The following is a 14831-nucleotide window of genomic DNA, read 5'->3' as shown; positions in this document are numbered from 1 at the left end:
ATTTCCAGTGCCCCCCATCATGTGTATGTGTGTGTGGGGGACTTCTGAGCCTTCTCAGTTGGCATGGTGATGAGTCCACCGGTTGCCACAGGAACGGAGCTGCAGAGCTGCTTACAGCCCCTTGCCCTGCCTCCTTCCTCCCCAAGAAAGCTGGTTTCATTTTAACTCTAACTTTTTTTCCCCAACAATGAGACCCTTTATTATCTCTACTGTTAGAGAGAAAAAGTCTTGTAGGTGGCATCACCTAAAGGCCTGAAGGACAGTGACCCGGAAAGGAAGGGCCCGTACTGAACTGTGAAGGGAAGTGTGTTTCCAGTGCCTCCAAAGAAAGCCTGAAGCACTGGAGCTCAGGAGGGGGAGTGAAAGTGGGAGGATCCTGTGGCTTGTGGGCTCTGGGAGGCGGAGGAATGGCTCTGTGTGGAATGAGTTGTCCCTGTTGAATTGCAGAGCACAGTATTGGAGACCCATGTCTCTCTTCCAGGCAGGGGTGCTGGATGCTACATGGGCCTTCCTTAGGCCACCTCCGCAGAGGCCTGGTGCCCCATGTTAACCTCGGCCTGCTTCCAGGTGCTTTGGCGCTGTCTCCAAACCCCTCAACAGAGGGTCTGGTTTACAAGACGTTAGGTAACTATAAGTCACCTACTTAGACAAGGGGCCCTTGTATGGAAGTAGTCCTTACGAAGCCTGTCCACGCAGCCATGCTGTACAGAGACTGCTGATCCAGCAAGCCACGAGAGGCCCTTGATCTCTCCACTCTGGCAGGGTTGTTGGTCCCTGGGTCTGAGCCAGGCCTTGCAGGAGCCTTCTGGGTGGTAGCTGTGTCTGGAAGGCTTTTGTGGCTTCTTGAAGCTCCTGCTCCCCTTAAGTTAGTGCCAGCAAAGAAAACAACATTCTGCTCAGGCTGTGTGTCTGCTTCCAAGCTCTCATCTCACATACCCTTGGTCTGCTGTTTTGCTTTAAAAAAAAAAAAAAAAAGAATAAGAATAAGAATAAGAACGAATTCTTGCTACAGAGGTTCCCTGTGAAAGGTGATGGACTAAAATGGACAAGAAGGACTAGGAAGAAGGTGACAGAACCCCAAGACATTTGCTGTCTGACCTAGGAATCCGACACAGACCTCAAGACACGAGCCACTTCACTTTTCCTGGTGCTGTGTTGAGCCTGGTTCCTTAGGCAGGGCCAGTGCTGGGATAGCCCAGCTGTCTCTTGCTGGAGATGGACCTACCTGGGCCTGTTCATCTGCAGGACCTCTTCTCCCATCTGTGGACCTTCTTTCCTTTAGAACTCAGAACTCTGGCAGCCATGAGATTGTCTGTCAATGAACGTATGAACTGTGAATGGATGTGAAAGATGTCTTGAGTGACCAATGGACACATAGCTGGGCACAGGGTTCGTGTGTGTGTGTGTGTGTGTGTGTGTATGTATGTCCATGTGTGGATTCACTATAGTTCTTTCATTGAGGACCACATAGTAAAAGGCAGTGAATCTTTGGTGTTCTCTGAGCACAGATTTCTCTAAGGACCGCTCGTCTGTGGCTTGGAGCACTTGTGCCCCCTTTTCCTTGGCCAGCCGCAGAAAAGATGAAGAAGAATGTTGTTATGAATGCTGTCTGTGGGCTATGCAGGCTCCACTGTGAGAGCTATATTAAAAGTTCACATATTCTCTCTCTCCCCTTATAAACACTTGGATACACATGTGTGCCTTCATTGTCCTCAAAACTCGGTCTCTTAGTCACTCCTGGACAATAGCCTGGGAAGTTGTTGCATGCTGCCCCACACCACTCCTGACCCGGCACAATTTTAAGAAAGCACCACATTTTGATCAGAGCAGGGAGCTTTTGACTCCGCCCAACACTCCTGCCCCGCCCCACACTCAGTACCGAGCCTGCAAGGCAGGGGTGGGCAGTGGTACTTTGTGGTTTGTTTTCCTCTGATGTGCCCTGCTGTCCTTCTAGCTTTGGGATCCTTAACATTCACTGCACGTTGGAGTCATTTTGAGAGCTTTATAAAAGCTGTTCGCCGGGCTCACCTGCTGATGCGTGCCTAAAAGCCTGGCTGAGTAAGACCTATTAAATAAAAAGTAGTTTAAGAAGAAATAGGTATAGCTCAGTCAGTGATAAAATGCTTCCTGGTATGAAAAGACACTGAGTTCTGTTCTCAGCACCACACACACACACACACACGCGTGCGCGCGCGCGCGCGCGCACACACACACACAGACAAACGCATGCACATGTACACACACAATATAGTTACTTGGGCTCTATCCTGTGGAAGGATTTAAAAGGTACCCCAAATCTCTAATATGCAGCCAAGCCTGTGCCTTGTTCCCCTCTGGTTTGACATCCATATGCAGGTATAAAACCAGGTCAAGATTTGACTTTAGATCAGAGCCATATAGCACCCCCATTTTAGCCCCATTTTAGCGTTCAGATTTATAGGTGTAAAAGATGAGGCCCAGAAAGGGGCCCCACTTCTTTTCATGCAGTGATTGTGTGTTTCTTGAAGGAGAAGCCTCAGGCATGAGGACCATAGTTTTAGACTTGTCTTTCATGCTTGGTGTATAATCGTTTCTAAGGTGAAAGTCCCAACTAGATTTCTTTATTCTAAACTTACAAAGTTCATACTTCAGCAGTGGAAACCATGACATTATCTTTCTGGGTCAGGCTTGCCAATCTCACCTGTGAGGCCCAGTGACTCAGGGGAGGGCTGCATGCCTATCTTTGGCCCGTAGGGTCATGAGTCACTAGTGGCTCCGGTCTTGTGCAAAACTTAGGAAGAAATTTCAGACGCCTGGTTTGAAGCAATTGCTGAAAATTGTTCTTTTTTATTTTTCAAATGGAATTGTTGCTCGGGAAGGATTTTAATAAATAATAATGTGACTCCCCGGAGTAAACTGAAAAACAAACAAACATGCAGAGCTTTAGTCTTGGTGTCCTCACAGAGGTCTGTCAGAGCAGGAAAGGAAAGTGGCCGATCTGCCAGAGTTCCCACAGTATGCGCTGTCAGTGTCCCTGAAGTATGAGCTCATGTTTGGTAGCCGTGGGTCCAAGGGTAGCACGGAGTTTAACTGAACAAGAAGTACACTAGTGTGTGTGTGTGGGGGGGGCAGATAAAGGAGCTGAATCGCCATTGCTTGGCTGAGGACCAAGCCCAGGCCCCTGGTTTCATGGCAATGTGAGACTCAGAAGCCTCACGGGAAGCCAGAGCACTCTGTGTCTCAGCCTGGGACATTCTCTTGCTGACACATGGTCCGGCACAGCGGCCACGTCTTTTCTGTCATATATTTTGGGAGAGACAGCTGCTCTTCTCGATTTTCTTTTTCTGGCCTGCTCCACTCCCTCCTTTCTGTCCTCTCCACCTTGACCATTTCAAACTCCGTGCCGCCACTTTTCAGTCCCACAGAAGGCTGTGGGCGCTGCTACCAGCTGACTGCTTCATGCCTTCATTCAGCAGGTCTTCGGAGACTCATGGGTCAAGCACGGTGGGTGGCTGGATTTGCGACCATTCTGAGAAGTGGCTCTGGAATTTTATGAATGAAATAGGGGCACTCACGCCGCAAGTTGCCATGTGGGGGACATGAGTCACGCAGGAAGCAAGGGCACGTGATTGGCACTAACACACACATCATTTTCTTTCTGCCAGCTCCTCCCCCTGCCTGCTACAGCCCCAGCAGTCTTGTGCAGATCGTAGAAGACCCCACCTACTTCTACCCTGACTTGCAGCTCTATTCTGGGAGGCATGAGGCACCGACTTTGACAGCGGAGGCAAGCGGAGGCCTAAGGGGGAAGGGTGGTAAGTTCTCTTACTATCGGTGTGTTGGGGACACAGGGTATCAAAGTAGCATCTCTTCTGGATTAAGTAACCCCCTGTACCTGTGACTTCGCTTTCCACCATTTTGGTTACATAAGGTCAATGGCAACCTGAAAATATTAATTGAAATGTGCTAGAAGTAAACAGCTCATACACCTTTTTCTTTCTTTTATTTTTTTCCCTTTTTTTTTTTTTTTTTTTTTTTTTTTTGGAGACAGGGTTTCTCTGTGTGGCCTTAGCTGTCCCGGACTTGCTTTGTAGACCAGGCTGGCCTTGAACTCACAGAGATCCACCTGCCTCTACCTTCTTGAGTGCTGGGATTACAGATGTGTGCTGCCTCCCCCAGCCAGTTTGTAAGTCTTAAATATTGTCACTGCTGTATGTTGTTATAAAGGGTCTATTTTAATATTGGCTCTTACTGATAATTTCATGTTATATGTAATATGTGTTAATTTTATACACACACACACACAAACCACATGGTTAGCACTGTCCTTGACTTCAGGATTCCACAGAGGGCCTTGGAATATATCCCTGAGGGTGAAGGAGGGGTGGCTGTCATTCAGACATTTCTCTACTCTCTAGTAGCCTTAACTCACCAGACTAAGCTAAGAATCTTCTCACGCTAGGAGATTTGTTTTAATTCTTGTTTGTACCATGATGTTAATAAGACCATTTGGAGCTGGGAAAAATAGTTCAGTTGGTAAGTACTTGTCATCTGAGCACTAGGACCTGAGCTGGCTCCCAGAATGTAAAGAAACTAGGTGTGGTAGTACATGCTTGTCCCTCCAACACTGGTGAGGTGGAGAGAGGCAGGTCCCTGGGACTCACTGGTGTAGTTATCATCCCCCAGGTCCCAGAGAGAGACTGTGTCTCAAAAGAACAAGGTGACCTTCTTCCCCACCCCCAAGGCTCAGAGAGCATTGTGGGAGAGAGGGCAGAAAGAACATGAGAGCTGGAGAATGGGAAGGAGGGCTGTGAGATGCTGTTTTCAAGACATGGCTGGTGGATACTTGAGCTCCCAACAGCTGTGGGAACCCGCACAAGACCAAGGCACCAAGATGAGTCAATACCCCAGCTGCAGTAGGTTACAAATAGATTAAAAATTAAAGGAAGAAGAAAGAGAAGACAGAAAAGAAAGGGAGAGGATGATGGTGGGAGAGCATGAATGGGTGGTGCCTGGGGAGACTAGGAGTGGGTAGGATCAAGGTACATTATTTACATGTGTGGAATTGCCAGAGAACCAAAAAAGGACATTCTATTAAGAAAAAATACAATACCTGAAGTTGTGGCCTGCGCACACACAGGCTCACTCAAACTGACACGCATATTCACCCTCCCCTCTGTGAAAAAGACAATTTTGCTCCACGGTATGACATGACTTCCTCTAGGAAAATCTTCCTGTCATGGTACTCAGACGCTTCAGAATTACATCGTCTGAACCCATGTTATTCTCTGCTCAAATGCTAAATACGTTCTCCTGCCTTTTCTCAAATCCTTTGCCTCTTTTCCCCTTCTCTACTTTCTTTTTTCTTTCTTTCTTTTTTCTTTTTTTTCCAAATAAGTCAGAACAGCATCCTTTCAAACATCTTTTCAGGGTTGATGTCCAAGGGTAATGGAGAGAGGGGAAGCCACTTCAGAAGGGGTGCCAGGGCTCCTGGCAATTGTATTCTCCCCTTTCCAATGTAAAGGAATTTAGTAGTTTTCCTGCCTTTTGAGACCCAGTCCTTTGATTATCCAGCCACATAAATGATTTTTCCCCTACTGAAATAGTATTTTTATTTTAGTCTTGTCTAAACTTTAAAAATTCTTATTTGAAGACACTTGTTCCCTTAAGTCTTACAGATCGGTGACTTTGAGGATAAATGGCTTGTTCCATTTAGGCCCATAACTCCAACCCTGAACAGTGACCTGGACGGTAGAAGGTTCACAGCACATACTCGTTAGCGAATGAGATGGCCAGTGAAACCCACACTGGACTGTCTTTCTTTGGGGCTGTTTGTTGGTTATTACAATTGTTATTGCTTAGTTTCCTTGAGTGTCTCTCTGTAACCCTGGCTAGCTTGAAGCTCACTGTATAGACCATACTGGTCTCTGGTACAGGGAAGGATGCAATCTATATTTTATGGATTGGAGGCAGAGGAGGTCAGAAGCAAGAAGCTTTGAGGCTGTTTGGAAACTCTCAGCAACTGGTTAGCAGAACCTGCATCTGGGAATGGGGAGCATGTGGGAGAGAAGTGGATGGAAGAGCAGTTTGGCATAGAAACTGGGGCTTGCTTTGACTTCTTACTGTCACCCAGTGTGAAACTTCTTAGTAATAGTCAAGAAACCAGCAAGACATAGAATACAGGAGTTGGGGAGGGAAGGAAGATGCTGGCTGTTAAGTGCCAGCAGCTACCATTACAGAGGTGGGCTGGGTCTCAGGAGTTGAAGACAAGGCTGGAAATTTTGGTCAATGGAAGCAAAAGCGGCCTCAGGAAGAGCTTGGGGAATACAGAGTAGAAGGGGCAGTAGAGCAGATGGACCCAAGAAGGAGGGTACTGAGGCGGTGGTCTAGGTGCTAAACTGGAAGAACATTTTAAACAGAGAGTAAACAACAAGGTTGAATGTTCTAGAAAGGTTACATGTGTAACGTGAGAGCTAGAAAATTCAGGTTGGATTTGGTTACCAATCAGTGTGTGGTATTTGGAACATGGGAATAGCCAGTGTGGGTTGCTTTCTGAGGACAGCTCTGAGAGGGAAAGGAGAAATGGAGGGCCATCGTAGGAGATCTGGCAGAGGGCTGTTGGTGGCTTCTTTGTGATTTATATTTTTTTGTTTGTTTGTTTTTATATGGGAAAACTTAATGTCAGTTTTTGCCACAGTAGTTCTGTTAGGAAAGGGAGATGTGGAAAGGTAGATGAAGTCACAGAGGAGGCAGGAAAGGGATGGGAGAGGAGAGCAGCTCCACAGGACATCTGAGAAATATGCTGTTGAGGCACTGCAGGATGGGGGCAGTGGTGGCTCCTTTGGAACCTGGTCTTTACATGATGCTCTGATGAGGTCAAATGGTGTCTCCTGGGAACAGCCTGTTAGCTTGGTTCCTCTTTGTCTTTCAGTAGAGGACCCTCTCTCCAACTTCCACTCCCCGAGCTTCCTGAGGACGCCAGAGGTGGAAATGAGAGGTTCTGAGGATGTGGCAGCCGGAACAGTGTTACAGCGGCTGATCCAGGAACAACTGCGCTATGGCACCCCGACTGAGAACATGAACCTGCTGGCCATTCAGCACCAGGCCACAGGCAGTGCGGGGCCAGCCCACGCCACCAACAACTTTTCTTCCACGGAAACCCTCACTCAAGAAGACCCACAAATGGTCTACCAGTCGGCCCGCCAAGAACCGCAGGGTCAAGAGCACCAGGGGGACAACACGGTGATGGAGAAGCAGGTCCGGTCCACACAGCCTCAACAGAACAACGAGGAACTGCCCACGTACGAGGAGGCCAAGGCCCAGTCGCAGTTCTTCAGGGGACAGCAGCAGCAGCAGCAGCAGCAGCCACAGCCACAGCAGCAGCAGCAGCAGCAGCAACAGCAGCAGCAGGGACAAGGGCCCCTCAGCCACACTTACTACATGGCTGGAGGTACCAGCCAGAAGTCCCGCACAGAGGGGAGGCCAACGGTGAACCGGGCCAACAGTGGACAGGCACATAAGGATGAGGCCCTGAAAGAGCTGAAGCAGGGCCACGTCCGATCCCTCAGTGAGAGGATCATGCAGCTGTCACTGGAGAGGAATGGGGCTAAGCAACACCTCCCCAGCTCGGGAAATGGAAAGAGCTTCAAAGCTGGAGCTGGGCCGTCCCCAGCCCAGCCTGCCTGCAAAGCGCTGGACCCCCGCGGCCCTCCACCTGAATACCCCTTCAAGGCCAAGCCAATGATGTCCCCAGGCAGCAAGAACCAAGATCACGGACTCTACTACAGTGACCAGCACCCTGGGGTACACCACGAGATGGTCAAACCTTACCCAGCGCCTCAGCCTGCGAGAACAGAAGTGGCCGTCCTGAGGTATCAGCCGCCCCCGGAGTACGGGGTCACCAGGTAATGGTCAGCTCATCGTTGCAAAGCTCAGCCGTGTATTTGTAGTTTTGTGAGGCATGTTAGCTTTTCATCAAAACTTTGTCTTGACCGTAGTATTGAATAAGCCATCTGGGGGCTCAGGTACGTGGAAGAAGGGGGCTGGAAACTTCTTCCATTCTTAGCAGGGGGCAGAATGAGTAAGGGTGTTGATTCCTGAGAAGTGTTATTGCTGTGTACGTGTGTCTGTGTGTAAGTAAATATATGGTGTGCGGTGTGTGTGAATGTGGTTTCCCATGTTTAGGTGCATGTAAAAGCCACAGGAAAAAATTGACTGTCATGAGTGTTCTTCCTCTGGTACCACCTGCCTTTTTCGGTTGCCTTTTAGGGTCTGTCCAGACCTCACCAATTAGGCCAGGCTGGCTGGTTAGGGAGTCCAGGGACCTGCTTGACCCTGCCTCCCCAGCACAAGCGTGTGCCATCACAGTAGCTTTCTTGATGCGGGCTCTGAGTACTGAGCTGGGCTCCCTGTGTTTGTAAGGCAAGCACTTCACTGACAGAGCCGTCTCTCCAGCCACAGTTGCTTTTCAGTCCTTTTCTGTTGTACTAATAGAGCCATTTTCTCTCCCTCCCTCTCCTCTCCCCCTCCTTCGCTTCCTTTCTTTATAGCGACGGGGTCTTACTAAGTAGAGGTAGGCTATGGTGGTCTTCAACCCTGTGGTCTTGCCTCTGTCTCTCAGAGCTGGGATTACAGGCATGCAATGCTAAACCTGACTTCATTATAAAATTCAATAATGCCTTCTTCTGGCCTGCTGAAATTCATGGTGGCTGCGTGCATGAGCACACACACACACACATTTTTTTAAAAAGAAATACTTTAAATGCTAGAATGGAGGGATTAACAAGACCATGGCAATCTTTCGTCTCACCTCCTTATTCAGTAGATGTGAAGCTAAAGAGTGGAGATTTGAACAAATGTCCAGAGCTTGCAGCGGAGGCAGCAGAACCTAGCGTCCGGCACCCAGCTTCTCACTCTTTCGTTCTAATTCAACTTATTGCCTTATAGTGTAAGTGTGTCTTCCGGTTGATGGGTGGGTTCAGTATTTCTTCATATGTGTGCCCTCTGTGCAGCCTTGGTCCACAAATGCAAGTATGGTCCCTTCCCCAAAGGTCCTTGAAGCATTGTCTTTGTCCAATCACTGGCATTCAGTGTGATGTTCAAGGTAGAAATATGCAGAACACACTAGCTGATTGGATAATAGAAAGGTGCAAAGTCAAGGCTTCTCAAGCTGCCTCTGTCCTACCTCATCTACAGAAAGAGAGTCCCAGGACAGCCAGGGCTACACAAAGAAACCCTGTCTCAAAAAAACAAACAAGAAAGCTTCCCAGAGGAGGCGACATTGACTGAGGTCGCAAAGGACTAATAAAAGTTGTAGGTAGTGGTAGAATGGCCGTCTCCAGAGGCAGGAAAGCCATGAGAATTGGTCTGGAATGAAGGGTCTGGAATGGTGTAGGGGTCAGGTGGATGACGTGACAGAGGATGTGTTCCAGCAGGGAAGTTGTGGGCAATGTTGGAGATCTCTGGAGTGTAGCAGGGAGAAGTGTGGTATTTCAGGCAGAGACTGCGTGGTGGTGTTTGTTGAGGAGATTCAGGGGTGGTGTGGGACGGTTAGACTGGGAAACTGGGCGCCTGTGAGGCCTTTCTGGGAAGTATTTGGTAGTTCAGAAAACTGGTGAGGGTGTCCAGGTAGAGACGGCAGGAGTAGAGGGGAGGCAGGGAAGCAGAACTGGGAGGATTTGGGGATTGCTTAGACCGCTGGGGAGCAGGGCCCATGTTTGAGGCAGTTGGACAGGTGACCTCTGGGGAGAATGTGGGTGTGGCCAGTGCTGGAGGGCACTGGGCTTGTGCATGAAGACAGGTGCCACCTGCTATTATTGGATGTGTCGTCACAGAGGGTTTGTCTGTGTCTGAATGAGCTAGAGCTCCCGATGTGGCTAGGTGCAGTGTCCACTGTTCACCTTCCGGGAAGGTTCTTGATGATAGGAGAGGAACAGTTTATTTTGGCCCGTGGTTTGAAAGCATCTGTTGTGGCTGGAAAGGCACAATGGAGTTTGGGGGTGGTGGGCATGGCCGAACCTTACTCTTACATCTCTGTGTGTGAGGACGAAGGGGCCCTACAGGGATGCCAGCATGCTGCTGGTTTTCTACTTGAATCCCTTTCTATTACTCAGCCTGGGATGTGGTGCTGCTCCCATTCGGTGGGTCTGCCCTCTGCCGTTCACCGACATGCACAGGGGTGTGTCTCATGGAGTGTAAACCCAGTCTAAATAAAGACCAACTGTCACTCGTGGTGCGGAACAGTTCCGAGGCGGCCTGGCCAGCACTGAGCCATCATGAGCAGCGGAACGCCCTGCAATCTTCCTAGCAGGGGTTACACCTGAGTGTGCACTGGCACCCAGGAACTCTCTTCTCTTTTTACCAAAGGAGAACTTTCACGTCAAAAGCTGCCATGCCTCTGGTATTTGTATCACATCCCAAACACTTCTCTTAGCGGCTGGGAGATTCCTAATGATCATGGAAAATCTTTCCACATGAGGTTTCCTTCCTCCTTACTGGCTTACAGCGTTATGGTTTTGTTTTATTTTTTTGTATGTTTGTGTTTTGCCTGTATGTGTGTCTGCGCACTGCTTGAGTGTTTGATGCTCCTGGAGGCCAGAAGAGGGTGTCAGGTTCTGCAGAACTGGGGTTATAGACAGTTGGAAGCCACCATGTGGGTGCTGGGTATTGAACCCTGGCCCTCTGAAAGAACAGCCAGTACGCTTTCGGTGCCATCTCTGGCAGCACATAAGCCAGACCTGTTTGTGTCTTGGCAATAAGCCATGACCTGAGGTGGGACAATGCAGAGCGGAGCACTTCCTAGAGGTCCCTGTGGTGACTTATGGATAGCACTATTCGTCTCCAAGTTCAGAGGTCAGAAAAAGACATTTCCAAGGAATCGGAGTGCTCTGCTAAGCTTGGCACTGGAACTTCCATGCCACATCAGAGTATCGAAGAAGATGTAACAGACTGGCCAGTGTGACTGGCTCTTGGGCTATAAGGCCTCTTTGTGAACTCAGGCACGGCAAGCCAGCCAGGCTCCGGCAGTGCAGCCTTTGACCAGCTAGGTGAACAAGCGTGTCTTCACATGTGCTCCAGACATGTTTAGCAGACCCGAAGTCTAGGGTTTGAACCTGAGACTCAGTGGTGTGCAGCATTATATATCACCTGACAGACAAGCAAACTCCTTGGAATCTCACCGGGCGTTCCCTGCTCCGATGCATAAGGTGTTGTATGTTTGCCGCTGATGGTGATGATTTAGGACGCTGCAGGCTGCTGAGTGTATGCCGTGCCCATGGCAACAGACTCCTGGATCACGATAGGCCCTGACCGAGGTCCCTCCACCATCTTCCTTCCTGATGCTGCAAGAGGCCGTGCTTAGGACCTAATGGCTACCCAGCAGCTTGACCCATCACGTTTTGAGACTTGGCTCTTTCTTGCCTGGAGACAAGTCTGAAGAGTGTGTGCTAGAACTTGAGGGAAGAGTGAGAGTCAGAATCCCAGTCACTCTTCCCCTGCTCTGGTACACAGAAGGGGATGTTTCTGGTGGTTGATGCTGTCCCCTTTAACTCCTGTATGAACTGCCAAGAGCAGCCTCTGGCCCAAGCATAGTCCTGCTGTGCTATGGCCCCTCTGTGAGTCCGCTCAAGTGGCCACAAGGAGGAAAACACTGAGAACAGGAGTGCTGGGCCCAGGGCTGTTCCAAGGCTAAGATTCTGTTCCTTCTCTTGCTCCAGTTTGCTTTTTCTTCTACTGGAAGTGAAAGTGGGTCACAGTGAGGACAAGATGAGACTTAGGCTACTCTTGTGGAGGACAGTGCCTCCCTCCACCCCCAAAGCAAACATTCAGGGGTTAATTCTGACTCACTCAGTGGTGACTTGGCTTACGTAGTGCGTGCTGCTAATGGAAATGAAGACATGAATGAATTCCAGGAATGGCTGGATTTTTCTACCGGAACAATTTGGAGCTTATTAGTCAAGATGCAAATTTTTGTTTTCCAAAGAACTGTCAATGTCAGAAATTAAAATTAAAAACTAGAGCTGCTAAAAATTACATACTAATCTTCCATTTCCCAATAAACCACTATCATTGTAAAACATGGGATTTACTAGCTAGATGTAATCAGTCTTGAAAATATTTTTGTTCCTATTATTTATATACTTTAATCAGGATCAAACATGAAATAAGACTAAAATCCGTTTTCTCTAACATCTGTTTGTTTTCCATTACAAATGTGTGGCATTCTGTCACCTCACTGGTGATCATGGAGCACTGTAGCAGGAAGGCAGAATTCTCCCAAGGACTTACTGTATGCAGACACTTAGTGTGGGCTATGTTCCTTAACGTTTAAACAGTTTTAAGAAATGGGGACTCAGGGATGGGGAGATGGCTCAGTGGCCAACAGCACTGGCTGCTCTTGCAAAAGAGAACCCCAGTTCCGTTCCTGGCCCCTGTGTGGTGGCTCACAGCTATTTGTGTGAACTATACAGTTCCAGGGATTTAGCACTTTCTTTTGGCCTTGTGTGCGCATGGTGCACAGACATGCATGCAGGCAAAGCACCCGTACACATAAAATAAAAAAGAGATAAATCTTAGAAAAAAAGGTGTATTGTTTAAAAAGCCCATTTTTAGGGCTGGAGAGATGGCTCAGAGATTAAGAGCACTAGCTGCTCTTCCAGAGGTCCTGAGTTCAATTCCAAGCAACCACATGGTAGCTCACAACCATCTCTAATGATATCTAGTGCCCTCTTCTGGTGTGCAGGTGTACATGCACACAGAACATTGTAAGCTCAGTAAATAAATTTGAGAGAGAGAGGAAAGAGAGAGACCCTTTTTTTGGCCAGCAGTTTGGAGTTGAGCCCCTTGCTGCACACGCCGCCCCCCGCCCCGGTTAAACACATAGTGACCATATATGCGATGGAAACACACTAAGTTTTCACTTGACCTGACTTACTGGTGAGTCTGTAATTAGTTTATAGAATCTCACCAGACTCCTCTCCTCCCCAAGATATCGTGGAAGACGATGGAAGCAAACTTAACTTTGCAGGGCGCTTCAGGCTGTGAGCTTCCAGGAGTGTCTAACTTCTTGATATGAAAACATGTCAGCTATAAAAATTCACATTCAGGAACTACACAGTACAGTTACAGAGAGGCGAAAGAAAGAAAGAAAGAAAGAAAGAAAGAAAGAAAGAAAGAAAGAAAGAAAGAAAAGAAAAGAAAGAAAGAGAAAGAAAGGAAAGAAAGAAAGAGAAAGAAAGGAAAGAAAGAAGAAAGAAAGAAAGAAGGAAAGAAAGGAAGGAAGGAAGAAAGAAAATTAAGCAAAAGCCTTATTGTTTTAAGGAAGTTTATGCTTTTGTGTTGGTCTTCCCATTTGACCCAGGTTGGGCAAACAGCTGTAGCAATGCCTGCTCTCATTTGAGGTGGGGGTTTTCCTCTAGATTCTTTAACAGACTGCCTGTCACAGAATTCGGTTGGCACGTACTTTAGACTAATGTATGTTTTGGAAAGAACCACCCTAGGAAGAGATAGGAACAACTGTTGGTGCAGGAACTCCGAGGACCTTTCTCTGTTCTCTGCCTGCTGAGCCTGGGGTTGACTTCATCACGGCCCAGTTATGCCTGTTCAGCAGATAGAGTGGTGCATGTGTGTTGACGTTCTTCTCATCAATGTCTGTCATAGCTTGAGTTTTGGTAGATACCTGGAAAGCAGGGAATGGTGGTGTTTGGTCTCATGCTTCTGTCTCAGGCTGCTGAAAGCTCTGCTTCCTTTGCCCGGGGCTGGCTGCTGGCTTCTTGTCAGAGGCAGGATATCACTCCCCTTTCCTGCTCTTCAGTTCAGTGATACACAGTGAATGTCCTGTGCTGTGACTAGGAAAAGCTGTACTATAACCAAAGTGTACAGTAACTGTATTCTCTATCAAGGCTAGGTTTATGTCAACTTGATAGAAGCTAGAGTCATCTGTGAGGAGGGAACCTCACCTAAGAGAATGCCTCCCTAAGAGCTGGCAGTAGGCAAGCCTGTAGAGCATTTTCTCAATTAGTGACTGATGTGGGAGGGCCCTGCCCATTGTGGGTGGGGCCATCCCTGTGCTGGTGTTCCTGGGTTCTGTAAGGATGCTGGCTGAGCAAGCCATGGGAAGCAAAGCCAACACGCCTCTGTGGCCTCAGCATCAGCTCCTGCCTCCAGGGTCCTGCCCTGTGTGACTTCCTGGCTTAACTGCTTCTGACAAAGAACTGTTATCTTGAACTATGAGCGAAATAAACCCTTTCCTCCCCAAAAAGCTTTTGGTCATGGTGATTCATCAGAGCACCCTAACTAAGACAGCCACTTTCTGGGAGCATGGCAAATGGCATTCCGGGGAGGAGGGAGAGTCAAGTGGGAGTAAAACTCAGGACCACACGTGACAAATGAACAATTACGACAGTGTAACCAGAGGACAGTTGAGCGGGAGCGTGCGCAGAGGCATGCGGAGATGGTGGGTGTGACTGTGGGCCAGAGCCATGGCTGGAAACTGACATATTATGTGAAGGTAGGGAGATCCTTATTGTGAGTTAGAAATAGCTGGAAGGGGGGGACAGTTTGGGGAGTGCACGCTTCTGAAATGGTGAATTAGGATTTGTACTATATGCAATGAAAATGAGCCAGTACTGGCATCAGTGGCTAACCCAGACCCTTGGCTGCTTGGTTAGAACTACGCATTTCCCTTAGTGAAAATGAGGCCATGTAGCATCATTTAAGTCCAAATGTATAGGTCCAGCTAATTGTTGGGACTCAGGAGTGTCCTTCAGACATGGTGGTGCACGCCTATAATTTTAGCCCTTGGAGGTGGAGGCAGGAGGCTCAGTAATTCAGCCAGGGTCATCTTTGGGTTACCT

At 48.4% G+C, this 14831-nt stretch overlaps 1 protein-coding gene across 5 annotated transcripts in view; it reads left to right on the top strand.

The window, feature by feature from the left end:
- Amotl1 (angiomotin like 1) overlaps nucleotides 1-14831 on the top strand; it is a 118448-nt gene that overhangs the window by 68171 nt on the left and 35446 nt on the right. For 4 of the 5 annotated variants that reach the window (XM_055615488.1, XM_055615491.1, XM_055615492.1 and 1 more), the window contains 2 exons: nucleotides 3645-3794; nucleotides 6911-7883. In XM_055615488.1, the coding sequence (XP_055471463.1) occupies nucleotides 3645-3794; nucleotides 6911-7883 (1123 nt within the window). The remainder of the gene's footprint in view (nucleotides 1-3644; nucleotides 3795-6910; nucleotides 7884-14831) is intronic. The other variant, XM_055615489.1, reaches the window with a different exon arrangement.

Source organism: Psammomys obesus, unplaced genomic scaffold (assembly GCF_907164565.1).
Source record: "Psammomys obesus unplaced genomic scaffold, mPsaObe1.curated_primary_1811, whole genome shotgun sequence".
Classification (NCBI taxonomy): domain Eukaryota; kingdom Metazoa; phylum Chordata; class Mammalia; order Rodentia; family Muridae; genus Psammomys; species Psammomys obesus.
This window is presented reverse-complemented; position numbering and strand designations above follow the sequence as displayed.